Source organism: Muntiacus reevesi, chromosome 2, assembly GCF_963930625.1.
Source record: "Muntiacus reevesi chromosome 2, mMunRee1.1, whole genome shotgun sequence".
Taxonomy (NCBI): Eukaryota; Metazoa; Chordata; class Mammalia; order Artiodactyla; family Cervidae; genus Muntiacus; species Muntiacus reevesi.
The window spans coordinates 163985077-164005607 of record NC_089250.1 but is presented as its reverse complement, the minus strand read 5'-3'; the positions used below and the strand labels follow the sequence as shown (position 1 = coordinate 164005607).

Genomic DNA, 20531 nt, shown 5'->3' with positions numbered 1-20531 from the left:
AAAAGGACAATGTTTTTAAATAAATAAAAAAAGATCCCTCATAGTAATGTGAAGTCAAATACGTGAATTAAACCATTTACTGAATTTTTCAAGGCAATATTCTTATTTAGGTAGACTCTTCTTTTAAAGGGGGCTTCCCAGGTGGTGCCAGTGATAAAGAACCTGCCTGCCAATGCTGGAGACTTAAGAGACATTGGTTTGATCCCTGGGTTGAGACGATCCCCTGGAGGAGGGTATGGCAACCCATTCCAGTATCCTTGCCTGGAGAATCCCATGGACAAAGAAGCCTGGTGGGCTATAGTCCATGGGGTCACAAAGAGTTGGAAGTGACAAAGCATGCACACACTTCTTTTAAAGAGTTGTTTTCTTACTTCAGAGTTGGAATCATGAGTTCTATGCGGAACTTCTTATTCACGTGGATCTCCCACACACACTGGATGTCTGTTGGGTAGTTTTCTGGGTACAGTGGACTGGAAAATGAGCCAGAGAGACTAGAAACGACCCCTCCACAAGAATTCCTTTCTCCTGAAACATCAGGAAAAAGGATGTCAGAATATGTTTCCATGGCGTCACTTATGTCATCCCACTAAGGATCTGGGGGAGTCAGGCTGAAGTCTGAATAAACAGATCTGTAGCCTAAGCATCTTCCAGGAAGGAGAGCCTATTCAGTCTAATTGTGATGGGTCAGAACACATTGGGAGAAGGAAATGGCAACCCACTCCAGTATTCTTGCCTGGAGAATCCCAGGGACAGAAGAGCCTGGTGGGCTGCCGTCTATGGGGTCGCACAGAGTCGGACATGACTGAAGCAACTTAGCAGCAGCAGCAGCAGAACGCGCTGATGCAAGAGCTCCCTGCCCTCCTCCCTCTGTCGTCCAATGGGGAAAATATTATCTCTGTCCTGTTGACTCTTTCTTCTTCTTCTTTTTTTTTTTTTTTTTTAACATTTATTTACTTAATTGGCTGCACTGGGTCTTAGTTGCCGCATGTGGGATCTAGTTCCCTGACCAGGGGTCGAACCCAGGCCCTCTGCATCGGGAGCCTGACATCACCCATTGGGCCACCAGGGCAGTCCCTGTTGGCTCTTTCTAAAGTGGAAAGTCTCACTTGCTGGGAGACAGGTGGAGCTGATTGGCTTGAGGGTTTGGGAAAGAGAGACAGAGACAGAGGTGGAGCTGTAGGTGGTGGGGAAGGAGTGACTTTGAGGAGCTGAGGGTCTGAGGAACTGAAGACAAAGGGGGTGGTGTGGACTGTTGGGAGGGTGTGACTGGGACCTCCCTTTAACTACTTTTTCACCACTCTTTCTGGGTAGGTTGTCTTTCCTTTAGCTCCATAACCATTGGGACTGGAGCTGATAGGTTTTGGACTTCTAAGAATTAAACAAGTGAAATCTAACTCTTCCATTCTGCTTGTCATATTAATATAACTATATTATTTCATATAATAAATTTATACACACACATAAACATATAAATCTGAAACAGCACACCACACAAAAAAAGCAGAAACCTTAGAATCATCAAATTATTTTAGAGGAAATCTGAAAGCATAACATTTTATTGAACTTGTACCCAAATTATGAAGATGCTGAACTTTCTTCTTTCTCCCCTGAACACCTTGTAATCCTCCCAGAATCTCACAGATTCCTGGTCTTTCCTGCGATGGAGGGTGGGAAGTGGTGAGGGACACAGCCAGCCCAGGGAGCTAGTGTGGACTGCTGTTTGTAGGTTACAAACGTCAGACTGACACTGAAACCCCCGGGACTGGGTTTCCTGAAGCCTCTACACACTACTTTGCCAACAAAGGTCCGTCTAGTCAAGGTTATGGTTTTTCTAGTGGTCATGTATGGATGTGAGAGTTGGACCATAAAGAAAGCTGAGAGCAGAAGAATTGATGCTTTTGAAATGTGGTGTTGGAGAAGACTCTTGAGAGTCCCTTGGACTGCAAGGAGATCCAACCAGTCCATCCTAAAGGAAATCAGTCCTGACTATTCATTGGAAGGACTGATGCTGAAGCTGAAACTAATACTTTGGCCACCTGATGCGAAAAGCTGACTCGTTTGAAAAGACACTGATGCTGGGAAAGATTGAGGGCAGGAGGAGAAGGAGACATCAGAGGATGAGATGGTTGGATCGCATCACTGACTCAATGGACATGAGTTCGAGTAAACTCCTGGAGTTGGTGATGGACAGGGAAGCCTGGCGCGCTGCAGTCCATGGGGTTGCAAAGAGTCGGACGCGACTGAGCGACTGAACTGAACTGAACTACACATGGCAGGCGGTGATGGGCTGGTACCTGTTGCGGGCTCCTATTACAGGACTGTGCCCATAGGACGCAGGCTGAGAATGGGCAGATGGACTGAGCCACATTTTTTTCGAGTTCCTTGTCACCCTCCTGCCTATTCTGATCTGGGCAGATCCACACGCCCCTTCCCAGCTGCTGCTTTAGTTAAAAAGTCAGCGTTTCCAGGCATCGGCGGTACTAACGCCACGCCCCTCAGCGCGGTGGGGGCGGGGCGTGTGAGGACAGAGGGGGTCCCGGGCTGAGTCCTGGCCGCCCCACCTTCTCCTGGGAGGGGCTGCGGCGGGTGTAGCTTGGGCAGCGAGGCAGCCCCTCACCCACACTAAGCCAGCCTTTGTGCCTTGTCCTGGGCACACCGCCTAGCATTTCCTGAATGGAGTTACCATGTCAGTTTAAAACAAGCGGCTACCTGTTACATGATCCTGAGACGCTGTGGAAAGACCTAGAAGGAAAAAAAAAAGGGAGATAATGCTGACATCAGGAGAACTAGTCTCATCTACAAGTTAGCAAAATGTAAAGGGTTTCCTTAGAAATGTCCATGTACATAGGGCAAATGGAGAAGAGTGTGAAGATGCTGACCGAATGTTCTCTATGGTCCTGGGGCAAACTAAAGAAGGCTACAGGTTCTGGTCAAGGGGTGGGGTCTGGTCCCCTCCCTGGAGCCTGGGTGGGCTCTGTGGAAGCTCAGGCCAGCAGAATATGGCAGAAGCTGTGCCATAAGAAAGACTGGCAGCTTCCACTTCCTGTCTCTGGGTGCTCATGGCACCCTGAGCCACCCCGAGCCACTCTAAAGAAGTCTGATTCCCCTGCTGGAGAGGCCCTGTAAAGAGGCCCTGAGACTACCTGGAGAAGAAGCAGGCCCTTGGCTGAGCCCCCACCAGGACCCCAGGCGTGAGAGTGCATCTGTCCTGGACTCTCCAGAGCAGCCACTGGGTGACCCTACTCTAAACTATGTGGAGCAGAAGACTCTCCCAGCCAAGCCCTGCCCCAGTTCCTGCCCCACCAAACCATGGCCTATAATTCAGTAGTTGTTGCTTTAAACCACTGCATTTTAGAGCAGGAGAGGAGCAGGATGGCTCCTTTCATGCAATATGGTGGTGATGGTTTAGATGCTAAGTCGTGTCTGACTCTTGCAAGTCCATGGACCATAGTCCAGCAGGCTCCTCTATCCATGCGATCTTCCAGGCAAGAATACTGGAGTGGGTTGCCATTTCCTACTCCAGGGGATCTTCCCGACCCAGGGATCAGACCCAAGTCTCCTGTACTGCAAGTGGATTCTTTACCACTGAGCCATCATTCATGCAATATGGTCTTCCCCATTTCCCCACCATCCATGTAATTTTCAGTTTAGCTGAATTATATAAATGGGAAAACTACAGATGAGGCTTTATTTGAATACCACTGCCCTTGTCCCCAGCGCTGGCCCTTTAACTTTAGATGACTTTTCTCCTCTCACTCACAACCCCAACACACAAAGCTGGTCTCCCCCAGGAATACAGGAACACATTCAGGTCTTCTTCAGGCAGAAGCTCCTGCTAATGACTTGTGCCCTGTGGTGTGGTCTGAGGGTGTGTGCGGACAGAATTCAAAGGGTGAGAGATGGGGCTTAAAATTCCAATTTTACTACTTTCTATCTGAGTTATCCTGGGTAGGTTTCTTGGTCTCCCTAATCCTTAATTGTAGGGATTAAATAAGCGAATATATTCAGAAACCCTAGCATCAGGCCTGCTGCTATGTAGATGCTTAGGAATGTCTGTTGCAATGAAACAAAACGCCTTTCCATTACCTTCAGCATCACTTCAAAATCATCACATCATGTGGTGTATGACTTTTCTAATCTTCGGGTTTTATTATAGAAGAATATCATTCAATCATTAACTTAAAAACTCTTTGAAAACAAGCAAAAGATTCCCAAGAGTATGTACTTTGGGGTCAGACTGATTAGTATCAAAGCTTAGTCCCCACATTAACTTGTTGAGTGATCTTAGGAAAGTTACTTAACCTCTCTGCATCTCAAATTACTCTTTCTGTGAAAGAATATTTAAAATGCCTTTTTGCAGGTTTCCCTGGTGGCTCAGATGGTTAAGAATCCTCCTGAAAAACAGGAGACCTGGGTTCAGTCGCTAGGTCAGGAAGATCCTCTGGAGAAGGGAATGCCTACCCATTCCAGTATTCTTTCCTGGAGAATTCCATGGACAGAGGAGCCTGGTGGGCTACAGTCCGGGGCTGCAAAGAGTCAGACATGACTGAGAGATTAACAATTTCACTTCCTGAAGATTAAAGTAGTAGCCTGAGCTAAACATCTCCCCTTTTCTGTGTTAGTTTTTGCTTGGTCTTTGTGTAGTTGGGGCCAATGAACAGATGTGGTAAACTAGATTGGTGGTCAAGAGGCTTGACACCTGTGGTTTAAGTGCACTGGCTACCCCTGGGTACATTACTAATTTTCTGTATCTCAGTTTACCTATCTGGAAAATGGGAATAATCACATAACTTACTTTAAGAGGTTATTGTGCAGATTAAGTAAGTTACATAGGTATAAGGCCCCAAAACAGTGCCTGAAAGCCTTTATAAGTATTCGATGTTATTATTATTATAAAGTTGCCTGAACAAGAAAAAATATGGACATACCTGGAGGTGTGGGAGGAGGCAGGTCTTTTGAATCTGAATGCACAAAGAAAGACAACAGGTCACTCTCTTTAGTGAATCCAAAGTTTGGGGGAGGTAGGGTAACAAGGGGGCAGTTGGTGATGAAGTGGGGAGGACCATGGTCTTTTTCGGCCCAGTACTCAGAATGCTGCTCCTGGGTCACTCCAGTCCTCCAGCAGGGTCCTTGGCCTTGGAGGGTGGGGTAGAGCCTCTAGGTCAACTCTGTCCCCCGGTCACCAGGGCTGGATTACCCATGGCCCCTCTTTTGCAGGATCACCTGGAACATCTGTTAAAATGCAGATTCCAGCGTCCCTTCCCAAACCTAGTTGATCACCATCTCTGGGGGTGGGGTGGGGTCCAGGATTCAGCAAGGGGAGGCTGTGGGCGTGCCAGTTCACACTAACATCAAGGCCTCCCATGTGCAGCCGGGGGCTGCCTGGGGCAGGGCATGTGCCTGGGCCCAGTGCCTGGCACACAGTGGGCTCTATGCCTGAGTCCAGCACCTGGCACACAGTGGGCACTCATGGATTGGCTGACAACAGAATGAGCAGATGGATGGATGGATGGATGGTTGAAAAATTCCACCTGGGATGCATAGTTTCACAACGTCTTCAACCACAACATCTGAAACTGTAGCCCGAGAGAGGGGAGGCTACCTGAGCAGATGACCCCGGCATCCTCGTGATGGCCACAGTTGTGCTCCGACCAGCCCGAGTGGGCACACTGGCCCAGGTAGCGCTCCGCCCCGGCGCACTGCATGTTGTCCAGGAAGATGTCTCCAGAGCCCGGGCCGAAGTGGGCCTTCCCGAGGGCGGACACGGCCCGACCGCACCCCAGCTGCCGGCACACGACCTCGGCTTCGTTCAGGTCCCACAGGTCGTCGCACACGGTGCCCCAGGCCCCCCGGTGCAGGACCTCCACGCGTCCTGAGCACCGACCTGAGCCGCCCACCAGCCGCAGCTCCGGCCAGTCCCCTGCAGACAGAGAGGGGCCTGTGAGTCCCCAGGAGGCCCCCGGAGGTCCGCCGGCCCCAGGCCTCGGAGGCCAGCGGGACGATGCGGGCGTGGAGGGACGTGCCCTGTCTTGACCCCTGGGGCCTGTCCCTCGTGTTTCTCACGTGTGTCTGAGTTGCGTGCAGACTGCGGGGCCTTCACCAGTGTAATGTCATTTCAACAGTGCTCGAAGTGAAACTCACTGCCTTTCCTGTTACGCTCTGATGATACGGCTGTAAATCAAAGAGGCATGGCTCCTGCCTCAGGGAGCCTGCAGTCTATTTGTTAGTCAAACACAGACGCGAGTGTAATGCTTTCTCACATCAGTAGAAGGCCGTGAAAAGACGAGGGTGCGCTCAAGAGAGTGATGGGGAGTGGCTGCAAGACTCCTCTTAAAACACTGAGAAGGAGCCGGTCAAGGACAGAATCAGGGAAATGCCTTTGAGTAAGGGGAAAAGTTTTTGCAAAAGGCCCTTGAAGTGCCATGTCACGCCTGCACACATGTGTCTCTAACACACACAGAGAGACATCATCACCTGTAACAACATCAAAAGGAGTAATTCCAAATAACACCTTTAAATGGCATCTTAAAGCCATGAAAATATCAGCAGCTTAGACAAAGAATGAACTGAGTCCAGCAATAAATCACAAACAGCTGATATTCAAGTCCCATCAAAAAAAAAGGCGTGACCTACCTGAGCTGTTAGATGAGTCTCCCGCATCTGTTTACGTAGAGGAAAAATATGTCAGTCTTTTTCTGAAATCCTGACTTTTATAACCAACAGCAAAGATTCTCCTTACATCCTTATAAATGATTATTCATCTGATATGGGAAAAATGAGCCCCTGTAAAGACCATAGCACTTGAAGAAACTGATTCAGCTATAGACCTAGGAAGCTTCTTGCTGGTGGTTGGCTGGCTACTGTGCTTTGAGAAAATAGTCAGATGGATGGGCACATTTGGGATGATATGACCTAGACTCCTGATTTTGTAGCAGATGAATTTCACATTGGGGGCATCTCATGATAGCTCAGATGGTAAAGAATCTGCCTGCAATTCAGGAGACATGGGCTCAATTCATGGGTCGGGAAGATGCCCTGGAGAAGGGAATGGCTAGCCACTCCAGTATTCTTGCCTGGGGAATCCCATGGACAGAGAAGCCTGTCGAGCTACAGTCTATGGGGTCGCACAGAGTCGGACACGACTGAGCGACTAACACTCCACACTTCAGATTTGTACAGTCATTCTCCAGAACATTGAAACTTAGGAATAAAAAACACCCCATGAGGCTGTAACTGGGTTGGACATTCCACAGATAAAAAGACACCTCCAAGTAAGCAGATGGGTGAGTGAATGCTCCAGCAAACAAGACAGTGTTTAAAAAGATGTGCCTTCTGGGACTTCCCTGGTGGCCAGTGGCTAAGACTCCACACTCCCAGTGCAAGGGCTCAGGTTCAATCCTTAGTCAGGGAACTAGATCCCACATACTGCAACTGAGTTTGCATGCCATGTCGAAAGATCCAGTACACTCCAAGGTAGACTTCAGACCACTAGTGCCACAACTAAGACCTGGAACATCCAAATAAATAAAAATAAATTAATTTTAAAAAGACGTGCCTCCAGCATACACACCAAGGAAACCAGATCTGAAAGAGACACGTGCACCCCAATGTTCATCACAGCAAAGTTTATAATAGCCAGGACATGGAAGCAACCTAGATGCCCATCAGCAGACGAATGGATAAGGAAGCTGTGGTACATATACACCATGGAATATTACTCAGCCATTAAAAAGAATTCATTTGAATCAGTTCTAATGAGATGGATGAAACTGGAGCCCATTATACACAGTGAAGTAAGCCAGAAAGATAAAGACCATTACAGTATACTAACACATATATATGGAATTTAGAAAGATGGTAATGATAACCCTACATGCAAAACAGAAAAAGAGACACAGTTGTACAGAACAGACTTTTGGACTCTGTGGGAGAAGGCGAGGGTGGGATGTTTCGAGAGAACAGCATCGAAACATGTATATTATCTAGAGTTGAACAGATCACCAGCCCAGGTTGGATGCATGAGACAAGTGCTCAGGGCTGGTGCACTGGGAAGACCCAGAGGGATGGGATGGGGACGGAGGCGGGAGGGGGGATCAGGATACGGAATACATGTAAAGCCATGGCTGATTCATGTCAATGTATGACAAAAACCACTACAATATTGTAAAGTAACTAGCCTCCAACTAAGAAAAATAAATGAAAAAAAAAAAAAAAGATGTGCCCCCAGTTAAACCACCTGATGCAAAGAGCTGACTCATTGGAAAAGACCCCGATGCTGGGAAAGATCAAAGGCAAAAAGAAAAGAGGGCGGCAGAGGATGAGATGGTTAGATAGCACTACTGACTCAGTGGACATGAATTTGGGAGATAGTGAAGAACAGGGAAGCCTGGAGTGCCGCAGTCCATGGGGTTGCAAAGAATCGTACACGACTTAAGTGACGGAACAACAACAACCGGTTAAAAGTCCCAGGCACCAGCTCTGTCTCATGTGGCATGTCTGTGAACAAGCGGTCTTTCAAGTTCTAGCTACCAAGTCTCTCGAATCACACTGGGTATTACAGCTGCTAGTTTATAGAGATATCTCGCTACTGGAGAGGGCTATTACTAGACCTTCCAGACGTGATTAACACACTTCTAACTGTTCACATCTAATGTATATTTGACATAGACCATTTTAAAAGTCTTTATTGAATTTGTTACAATATTGCTTCTGTTTTATGTTTTGGTTTTTTGGCCACAAGGCATGTGGGATGGAACTCCCTCACTGGGGATTGAACCCTCACCCTTTGCACTGGAAGGTGAAGTCTTAACCACTAGACTTCTGGGGAAGTCTCTATGCCAAAGTACTTTGAAAAGCTGTCGCAAGGTAATTAAAATCAGCCATTCTAGTTTATTGATTCTCTGGTGTTAGATGACTGAGTGAGGAAAACAGTAGTAAAAACTGCCAAAAATGCAGCCCTTTGTCAGGTACTGATACCCTGCAGGGGCTATGCAAAAGACAGCGTGAAGGAGTCCTTTCAGCAATCCTGCCAGAACGCAAGCAGTCTCCTCATTTTACAGATGAGGAAACTGAGGCTCCAAGAGCTTCAGAGTTGATCAAATGCTGCTGAGTGTCATCACCAGCTCTGAGATCCAGACTCAAGTTTGCCCAGCTTTGCAATCTTCCTTAGATTTACTATATTGGCTGCCCCTTTAAACAAAGACCTTTAGAAATACTCCTTAAAAATCCCCATAATTAATCATGCTTTTTTCATATATCTGTATGCAGTAAGGCACACATTCCTTTGGTAATTCTTACTCTCAAATTAGAAAATTTTAATATTTTATTCTGGGAATCAGTTAAAATCTTATCTGTTCAACCAATTTAGAAGGGATAAGTGAAGTAAAGTGAAGTGAAGTGAAAGTTGTTTAGTTGTAGTCCAACTCTTGGCGACCCCATGGACTATACAGTCCATGGAATTCTCCAGGCCAGAATACTGGAGTGAGTAGCTGTTCCCTTCTCCAGGGGATCTTCCCAACCCAGGGATCGAACCCAGGTCTCCCGCATTGCAGGAGAATTCTTTACCAACTGAGCCACCAGGGATGCCCTAAAGGGATAAAGCAAACATCAAATGCTACGTGTTTGAGGATCCCGTCTTCACCCCTGGTGGTGGCAGTTTAGTCCCTAAGTCCTGTCCAACTCTTGCAACCCCATGGACTGTGGCCTCCAGGTCTGTGGGATTTCCCAGGCAGGAATACTGGAGTGGGTTGCTAGTTCCCCGACCCAGGGATTGAACCTGCAACTCCTGCTTGGCAGGCAGGTTCTTTATTGCAGAGCCACCAGGGAAGCCCGTCTTCGCCCCTGGCTGACTCTGAATTCCAGCAGGGTGGTCCTGAGGCACTTGGGTGGTGACTGGCAGGAGGAGGGGCGGCTACCTGAGCAGATGACCCCGGCATCCTCGTGATGGCCGCAGTTGTGCTCCGACCAGCCCGAGTGGGCGCACTGGCCCAGGTAGCGCTCCGCCCCCGCGCACTGCATGTTGTCCAGGAAGATGTCTCCAGAGCCCGGGCCGAAGTGGGCCTTCCCGAGGGCGGACACGGCCCGACCGCACCCCAGCTGCCGGCACACGACCTCGGCTTCGTTCAGGTCCCACAGGTCGTCGCACACGGTGCCCCAGGCCCCCCGGTGCAGGACCTCCACGCGTCCTGAGCACCGACCTGAGCCGCCCACCAGCCGCAGCTCCGGCCAGTCCCCTGCAGACAGAGAGGGGCCTGTGAGTCCCCAGGAGGCCCCCGGAGGTCCGCCGGCCCCAGGCCTCGGAGGCCAGCGGGACGATGCGGGCGTGGAGGGACGTGCCCTGTCTTGACCCCTGGGGCCTGTCCCTCGTGTTTCTCACGTGTGTCTGAGTTGCGTGCAGACTGCGGGGCCTTCACCAGTGTAATGTCATTTCAACAGTGCTCGAAGTGAAACTCACTGCCTTTCCTGTTACGCTCTGATGATACGGCTGTAAATCAAAGAGGCATGGCTCCTGCCTCAGGGAGCCTGCAGTCTATTTGTTAGTCAAACACAGACGCGAGTGTAATGCTTTCTCACATCAGTAGAAGGCCGTGAAAAGACGAGGGTGCGCTCAAGAGAGTGATGGGGAGTGGCTGCAAGACTCCTCTTAAAACACTGAGAAGGAGCCGGTCAAGGACAGAATCAGGGAAATGCCTTTGAGTAAGGGGAAAAGTTTTTGCAAAAGGCCCTTGAAGTGCCATGTCACGCCTGCACACATGTGTCTCTAACACACACAGAGAGACATCATCACCTGTAACAACATCAAAAGGAGTAATTCCAAATAACACCTTTAAATGGCATCTTAAAGCCATGAAAATATCAGCAGCTTAGACAAAGAATGAACTGAGTCCAGCAATAAATCACAAACAGCTGATATTCAAGTCCCATCAAAAAAAAAGGCGTGACCTACCTGAGCTGTTAGATGAGTCTCCCGCATCTGTTTACGTAGAGGAAAAATATGTCAGTCTTTTTCTGAAATCCTGACTTTTATAACCAACAGCAAAGATTCTCCTTACATCCTTATAAATGATTATTCATCTGATATGGGAAAAATGAGCCCCTGTAAAGACCATAGCACTTGAAGAAACTGATTCAGCTATAGACCTAGGAAGCTTCTTGCTGGTGGTTGGCTGGCTACTGTGCTTTGAGAAAATAGTCAGATGGATGGGCACATTTGGGATGATATGACCTAGACTCCTGATTTTGTAGCAGATGAATTTCACATTGGGGGCATCTCATGATAGCTCAGATGGTAAAGAATCTGCCTGCAATTCAGGAGACATGGGCTCAATTCATGGGTCGGGAAGATGCCCTGGAGAAGGGAATGGCTAGCCACTCCAGTATTCTTGCCTGGGGAATCCCATGGACAGAGAAGCCTGTCGAGCTACAGTCTATGGGGTCGCACAGAGTCGGACACGACTGAGCGACTAACACTCCACACTTCAGATTTGTACAGTCATTCTCCAGAACATTGAAACTTAGGAATAAAAAACACCCCATGAGGCTGTAACTGGGTTGGACATTCCACAGATAAAAAGACACCTCCAAGTAAGCAGATGGGTGAGTGAATGCTCCAGCAAACAAGACAGTGTTTAAAAAGATGTGCCTTCTGGGACTTCCCTGGTGGCCAGTGGCTAAGACTCCACACTCCCAGTGCAAGGGCTCAGGTTCAATCCTTAGTCAGGGAACTAGATCCCACATACTGCAACTGAGTTTGCATGCCATGTCGAAAGATCCAGTACACTCCAAGGTAGACTTCAGACCACTAGTGCCACAACTAAGACCTGGAACATCCAAATAAATAAAAATAAATTAATTTTAAAAAGACGTGCCTCCAGCATACACACCAAGGAAACCAGATCTGAAAGAGACACGTGCACCCCAATGTTCATCACAGCAAAGTTTATAATAGCCAGGACATGGAAGCAACCTAGATGCCCATCAGCAGACGAATGGATAAGGAAGCTGTGGTACATATACACCATGGAATATTACTCAGCCATTAAAAAGAATTCATTTGAATCAGTTCTAATGAGATGGATGAAACTGGAGCCCATTATACACAGTGAAGTAAGCCAGAAAGATAAAGACCATTACAGTATACTAACACATATATATGGAATTTAGAAAGATGGTAATGATAACCCTACATGCAAAACAGAAAAAGAGACACAGTTGTACAGAACAGACTTTTGGACTCTGTGGGAGAAGGCGAGGGTGGGATGTTTCGAGAGAACAGCATCGAAACATGTATATTATCTAGAGTTGAACAGATCACCAGCCCAGGTTGGATGCATGAGACAAGTGCTCAGGGCTGGTGCACTGGGAAGACCCAGAGGGATGGGATGGGGACGGAGGCGGGAGGGGGGATCAGGATACGGAATACATGTAAAGCCATGGCTGATTCATGTCAATGTATGACAAAAACCACTACAATATTGTAAAGTAACTAGCCTCCAACTAAGAAAAATAAATGAAAAAAAAAAAAAAAGATGTGCCCCCAGTTAAACCACCTGATGCAAAGAGCTGACTCATTGGAAAAGACCCCGATGCTGGGAAAGATCAAAGGCAAAAAGAAAAGAGGGCGGCAGAGGATGAGATGGTTAGATAGCACTACTGACTCAGTGGACATGAATTTGGGAGATAGTGAAGAACAGGGAAGCCTGGAGTGCCGCAGTCCATGGGGTTGCAAAGAATCGTACACGACTTAAGTGACGGAACAACAACAACCGGTTAAAAGTCCCAGGCACCAGCTCTGTCTCATGTGGCATGTCTGTGAACAAGCGGTCTTTCAAGTTCTAGCTACCAAGTCTCTCGAATCACACTGGGTATTACAGCTGCTAGTTTATAGAGATATCTCGCTACTGGAGAGGGCTATTACTAGACCTTCCAGACGTGATTAACACACTTCTAACTGTTCACATCTAATGTATATTTGACATAGACCATTTTAAAAGTCTTTATTGAATTTGTTACAATATTGCTTCTGTTTTATGTTTTGGTTTTTTGGCCACAAGGCATGTGGGATGGAACTCCCTCACTGGGGATTGAACCCTCACCCTTTGCACTGGAAGGTGAAGTCTTAACCACTAGACTTCTGGGGAAGTCTCTATGCCAAAGTACTTTGAAAAGCTGTCGCAAGGTAATTAAAATCAGCCATTCTAGTTTATTGATTCTCTGGTGTTAGATGACTGAGTGAGGAAAACAGTAGTAAAAACTGCCAAAAATGCAGCCCTTTGTCAGGTACTGATACCCTGCAGGGGCTATGCAAAAGACAGCGTGAAGGAGTCCTTTCAGCAATCCTGCCAGAACGCAAGCAGTCTCCTCATTTTACAGATGAGGAAACTGAGGCTCCAAGAGCTTCAGAGTTGATCAAATGCTGCTGAGTGTCATCACCAGCTCTGAGATCCAGACTCAAGTTTGCCCAGCTTTGCAATCTTCCTTAGATTTACTATATTGGCTGCCCCTTTAAACAAAGACCTTTAGAAATACTCCTTAAAAATCCCCATAATTAATCATGCTTTTTTCATATATCTGTATGCAGTAAGGCACACATTCCTTTGGTAATTCTTACTCTCAAATTAGAAAATTTTAATATTTTATTCTGGGAATCAGTTAAAATCTTATCTGTTCAACCAATTTAGAAGGGATAAGTGAAGTAAAGTGAAGTGAAGTGAAAGTTGTTTAGTTGTAGTCCAACTCTTGGCGACCCCATGGACTATACAGTCCATGGAATTCTCCAGGCCAGAATACTGGAGTGAGTAGCTGTTCCCTTCTCCAGGGGATCTTCCCAACCCAGGGATCGAACCCAGGTCTCCCGCATTGCAGGAGAATTCTTTACCAACTGAGCCACCAGGGATGCCCTAAAGGGATAAAGCAAACATCAAATGCTACGTGTTTGAGGATCCCGTCTTCACCCCTGGTGGTGGCAGTTTAGTCCCTAAGTCCTGTCCAACTCTTGCAACCCCATGGACTGTGGCCTCCAGGTCCGTGGGATTTCCCAGGCAGGAATACTGGAGTGGGTTGCTAGTTCCCCGACCCAGGGATTGAACCTGCAACTCCTGCTTGGCAGGCAGGTTCTTTATTGCAGAGCCACCAGGGAAGCCCGTCTTCGCCCCTGGCTGACTCTGAATTCCAGCAGGGTGGTCCTGAGGCACTTGGGTGGTGACTGGCAGGAGGAGGGGCGGCTACCTGAGCAGATGACCCCGGCATCCTCGTGATGGCCGCAGTTGTGCTCCGACCAGCCCGAGTGGGCGCACTGGCCCAGGTAGCGCTCCGCCCCCGCGCACTGCATGTTGTCCAGGAAGATGTCTCCAGAGCCCGGGCCGAAGTGGGCCTTCCCGAGGGCGGACACGGCCCGACCGCACCCCAGCTGCCGGCACACGACCTCGGCTTCGTTCAGGTCCCACAGGTCGTCGCACACGGTGCCCCAGGCCCCCCGGTGCAGGACCTCCACGCGTCCTGAGCACCGACCTGAGCCGCCCACCAGCCGCAGCTCCGGCCAGTCCCCTGCAGACAGAGAGCGGGTGACCGTAATGTAGCCTCCTGGGTGCGTGCTCACTCCCCTGGGGCCAGCTGAGCTCCTCACCCCACACTACTGCTCGGGACGGAGAACTCAGCAAAGGATCAGTCAACTAGTCACAAAAGTAAAAGACAAAACTGTCACTAAAGTGACACAAAAGTCGCTAAAACTGTCACAACAACATTTAGCCTAAACATGCATTAAATTAACATCTATTGGGTCAGAGCTATATGCAAATCTGCGTTGGCTAAATGCAGAAAAACAGAGTATCACAGAAAACCACAGTGATTTGTGATTTTCTGAAGTGATTTTGAGTGTGTGTATGTGTTTGTGTGTCCACCTTCATAGTAACTCAGAAAGATAAGCCAGTTTTATCTCTGAGGACACTGATAGCTGGAGAAGCAAGTGTATGTGTGTGTGCTGTCTCTTCAGTCGTGTTCAGCTCTTTGTGACATCATGGACTACAACCTGTCCGGCTTCCCTGTCCATGGGATTTTCCAGACGAGAAGACTGGAGTTGGTTGCCGTTTCCTTCTCCAGGGGATCCTCCCGATCCTGAGATCAAACCTGCATCTCCTACGGCTCCTGCATTGCAGGCAGATTCTTTACTGGTCAGCCACTGGGGATGCTCAGAGAAGCAAAGTGACTTACCCTAAATCCCATGTCTGGTCAGTAGCTGATCTCAACTCATTTCTCCTGCTTCTGAAATTCACTATTTTTCTTCTCTCTGCTATTCCAGCTCACTGCCCCTGGAATGCCTCTGGCACTCTACTCACTTGGAACAAGTCTATTAGTGATGCAGGTGTGAGGTTAACCATGAGCAGGACAGGCCGTAAAAAGAAAAGGCAGAAGCCCACTAGAGGGTGCTTATAAGTTGCTCAGGCTTTGATGACTCTGAAAGGTGCTGAAAAAATGAATTCTGCTTGTTCTAGGATTTTAGAGCCAAAAGATCCCAAGAGCTCTGAATCACCCTGAAAAGTCTGCACAGGGTCAGCGGGCCCATTGCAAATAGACGAACCACTTGCAGTCAGTCCAGCTTCTGCCTATGAGGCAGTTACAGATGCAGACATTAACACAGGCACTCAGAGGCAAGGACAGTGGATGAGGATTGTGTGTGTTCCATGGCTTACCTGGTCTTGCTGTTACCACTCTGGGTGTTGCTACTGGGATTGCTGTGGATACAAGAAGACACCCTTGAGTAAAACGGGAGGATGCAGACAAGTCTGAGTTCAGCTTCCACTAAATGCCAAAATTCTGGCTCAATCACTTTTCCTATCGTCCTTATACTCTGTGACCTCTGAAGTCAAGTTCTCCTTACGTTGAGTCTCAATGTTGGCCAGGGCTGTGAGACCCAACAGAAATAATATCCCCTCCTCTACCCAGCCGTGGAAATTTGGCATTTACATTGTGCCGTTTCGTGTTAAAATACATTCGCCATCAGTGCCCTTCTGGGGAAAACGGCTCTTTCTTCTGCAAGCTTCTGCTTTTGGCTTTTGCTGTTAACTCTCCCTGCATGTGGAGTGTCTGATTAGATGCTCTTCATTGTCTTTGATAAAAACAAGGAATTAAGGAAATCAAATGAACAGTTTATCAATATACAGTACCCAATGGTTCATGTGTGTAATTTAGTTCTACTACATTCTTCATACTTGTGTAACTTGTGTAGATGGAATCTCTCAAATAATGTGGGTTTACAAAGGAAATTAGGAAACATATATAAGAGAGGACAGACTATGACAGTAAAAACACCAGGAGCAGGGACAGGGGAATAAATATGAATGTGGAATTAAGATTAAGTACTGTCAGTAAAGGACTTCCCTGGTGGCTCAGATGGTAAAGCGTCTGCCTGCAATGCGGGAGACCCGGGTTTGATCCCCGAGTCTGGAAGATGCCCTGGAGAAGGCAGTGGCAACCCACTCTAGTACTCTTGCCTGGAAAAGTCCATGGACTATAAAAGGTGACTCACTGATTAGTTGTGGGGTCTGTGAAACAGCATCTGCAAATACAAGAGAATCATCATCAGTAACAGTTCAATGCCAATCGCAGTGACTTCCCCTGGCCCACTTTGAGACACAGATTGCCTCCTTTGCGTTTAACAGCATGGTCCCCGAGCTCGCTCAGTGAGTTCCTCTGGACCTTGCTAAGATTACAGACTTATGAGCAGCTTCCTGGACACGGAGGATGCTAGAACTCTTCACCAGTTCAGACTCTTTCCTCTTCATGGTACACAGTACAGGACCCATCACTGCATGTCCTCAGGGCACCTCCTCTGTCCATGGGATCCAGGCAAGAACACTGGAGTGAGTTGCCATGCCCTTCTCCAGGGGATCTTTCCCACCCAGGGATTGAACTCTCATCTCTTACATCTTCTGAACTGGCAGGCGGGTTCTTTACCACTAACGCCACTGGGTTTTATTTGTCCTCAAATTGTGTCACATGTGTTTGTCTTGAATTCCTTCTAGATTGTACATGAGACTCCCTTAGGCTGGGATCACACCTTCCGTAGATACCCACCTAGCACTCAGGGTAATTTCAGCAGTGGCTTCCTAGCGGGCTGCCTGCCATCAGATGGTTACATGAGAAAGAACAGCCTGTGATGAGGCTGCCAGGTACTGAGCATTTATCACGGGCATCACTGTGCAGAGGGCTCTACTTGCATCTTTTCCGGGAATACTCACAGCAAACCTAGGAAGTAAGGCTCTCTTCTCCCCATTCCATAGGGACAGGACCGGGGCGTGGAGAGGCTGAGTGTCTCACCTGAAATCCCAGAGTCCCCAGGCAGACAGCCCAGCTCCAGATCGCTTGCCCTTAACCACCCTTTCTTACCTTTGGCTTCAGAGTAATAATACGCGACGAAGTTCTTCCCTATGTTGTTGTAGCTTCGGTAGTACATGAGCGTCAGCGAACTGGAGGATGACGAGTAGGTGAGATAGGTACCAGAGCAGGTCTTCCCCAGGGACTTTGCTGAGGATGGAGGACCGTCCAGGACTTCAAAATACTCATTGGTGCAGTCCAGGCTGGGGAAGCAAGCACCGGGGGAGCCTTAGTCTCCCCCCACCTCGGTGGATCTCAGAGGTCTGCTGTGAGGCAGACTATTCTGCTGCTATCAAGAGGCTGGGGCAAGATCAAAAGGCTGTCATCATTCAAACATTGTGTGTGTGTGTGTGTGTGTGTGTGTGTGTGAGAGTCCCTCAGTCATGTCTAACTCTCTGCAACCCCATGGACTCTAGCCGGCCAGGCTTCTCTGTCCACGGAATTCGCCAGGCAAGAATACTGGAGTGGGTAGACATTCCCTTCTCCAGGGGATCTTCTGACCCAGGGCTCGAACCCAGGTCTCCTGCTCTGCAGGCAGATTCTTTACTTTCTGAGCCAGCAGCGTGGGCCCAAACATAGCAGATGGCCTTTACCCCATTTTTTTCTGAGGGCCATTGCCTTTGGGGATGGAATTTTAACTAGAAGAGGGGAGAAAAGCCTGGTGTGGTAAGTGTAACCCTGATGAGCCTTGAGCACCCTGAGGCCACAGGTGCCTTGAAACCTGGGCCCAGGGGCAGGGCCAGCCAATGGGCAGCCACTAGCATGTGGCTTCAGGGTCCAAACAGCCTACGTCCAGGCTTTCAGCAGCCGACCTGCCCGGGAGGGAGGTGCACTACCAAATCAGCTCAGCCAGCTTTGTGGAATCAACTGATTGTGTTGTTCTTTATTGTGAAGTTCTGTACAGAACACGGGAATCAGAGAACCATTTGCACATCTCAGCCTGATGAGATGTCTGTTCCAAGTCAGATTTTGATGAAGCAAAAGTCAAGAGCAATAAATAATTTGTTTCTGAAAGTTAGTTTCTGTAAGACATTCACCTATGAATGATAGCAACCTTGACAGTTTACAATATTAAAATTTAAACTTTCCTGTTTTATTAGGTCTGAGGGTTCCATGGAATCTGCATCTTTAACCAGCAAGCTGAAATACATACATACATACTATCAAGCTCTGTCTCTCACACCCCATCACACACACACCCCCCTCATACAAAGCATACAAGGTGAATTTCATTTTAGCTACAAATTCATGGGCACAAAAGTCAATCATATTTCTAACAAACATGTAGAAACCAAAATTATAAAACAGTATTATTTACAATCACTCCAAAAGAGAAAAGAAAAAAGAAACACCAACATACACATCTAACAAAACATATATAAGACCTGTTTGCTAAAAATGACAGCTAATACAAAATTAATGGATATCACCTGATGCAAAGAGCCAACTCATTGGAAAAGACCCTGATTCTGGGAAAGATTGGAGGCAGGAGGAGAAGGGGACGACAGAGGATGAGATGGTTGCATGGCCTCACTGACTCTGTGGACATGAGTTTAAGCAAGCTCCAGGAGTTGGTGATGGACAGGGAAGCCTGGCATGCTGCAGTCCATGGGGTCGAAAAGAGACAGACATGATTGAACAAAAACAACAAAAATACAAAAAATAACAGCAAATGCTGGCTCGGATATGGAGAAATTAGATCTGTCATGTAGTGTTGGAAGGAATGCAAAATGGCAGTCACTCTGGAAAATAGTTTGACATGTTCTTTAAAAGCTAAAAATGTACATACTATACAACCTAGCAATTGATTTTCAATCATCAATCTCAGAGAAATGAAAACTTAAGTTCATGCAAAAACCTGCATATGAATGCTCATAGAAGCTTTATATATAACAGAGGGGCTGGGAACAGCCTGAATGTCCTTCACTGGAAGAAATAGTTGTACAAACGCTGGTTTCTACACAATGGAAACCTTCTCAGCAATGACAAGGAACGAACTCTTGATACAGACAACAGCCTGGATGGAGCGCAAGGGCCTTAAGCTGAGTGAGAAAAGTGAATCTCAAAAGAATATATACTGCATGACTCCATAGATTGAATGGTCTCAAAATATACAGACAGTTGGAAAATAGTTTAGTGGCTGCCAGGGACAGGGGCTGGGGCGGCTGTAAGAATGAAGGATAAAGTAGTTACCCCTTCGTGGTCGGGGAACACACTCTCTGCTTCTAGATCAAGGGTCCCCGATCTCTGGGACCTAATGCTTAATAATCTGATGTAGAGTTGATACAATAGTAGAAATAAAGTGCACAATGAACATAATGCACGTGAATCATCCTGAAACCATCCCCACGCCATCTGTGGAAAAATTGTCTTCTACGAAAGTGGTCCCTCATGCTCAAAACGTTGGGGATCGCTGTTCTAGATTGTAGTGGTGGTTTCATGGACCTATGGATGTGTGTGTGCGTGGTAAGTGGCTTTAGTTGTGTCTGACTTTTTGCGATCCTATGGAATGTAGCTCACCAGGCTCCTCTGTTCATGGGATTCTCCAGGCAAAAACACAGTCTCCAGGGGATCTTCCCAACTTGGGGGTTGAACCCAGGTCTCCTGCAGCTCCTGCACTGCCAGCAGATTCTTTACTGCCAGCAGATTCTTTACTGCTGAGCCACTGGGGAACGTATACATGGGAAGAAATTGCACAGAGCTACACACACACACAAGTACAAGAGAAAAATGGTGAAAACTGAGGAAGTCTATATTCCAGCTAACAGCATTATACCAGTGTCAGATTTGTGTTTTTGACACTGTTCAACAGTTATATAAGATGTCACCAATGGAGAAAGAAGAGTGAAGGGGACATGGGACTCTGTTATTTTTGTAGCTTCTTATGTGCCTGTAGTTAGTTCAAAACAGAAACTTAAAAAGAAAGACTCTTTTAATTACAAGAACAAACCAAAGGAGTAAATGCCTGGAATCTTAAACCACACGGCGCCCTTAAGGAAAGTCCTTCCGACTTACTTAAGATATGGAAACGCCAGTCGTATGTGATCAGATGCGTTAGCTCTGATTTCCCACACACACGTTATGTTGTCATGCATTTTGTTCCGAGGGGGATTCCTGATAGCTCCAGACGAGTTAGTAATGATTCTGCCACACTGAGATTT

At 47.5% G+C, this 20531-nt stretch overlaps 1 protein-coding gene across 1 annotated transcript in view; it reads right to left on the bottom strand.

Moving 5' to 3' along the window:
* Nucleotides 1-20531, bottom strand: part of LOC136157300 (deleted in malignant brain tumors 1 protein-like) — a 53637-nt gene that overhangs the window by 24651 nt on the left and 8455 nt on the right. Inside the window, 7 exon segments of the mRNA XM_065919230.1 lie at nucleotides 5603-5920; nucleotides 8971-8986; nucleotides 9850-10232; nucleotides 13283-13298; nucleotides 14162-14544; nucleotides 17383-17573; nucleotides 18161-18182. Of these exon segments, the coding sequence (XP_065775302.1) occupies nucleotides 5603-5920; nucleotides 8971-8986; nucleotides 9850-10232; nucleotides 13283-13298; nucleotides 14162-14544; nucleotides 17383-17573; nucleotides 18161-18182 (1329 nt within the window).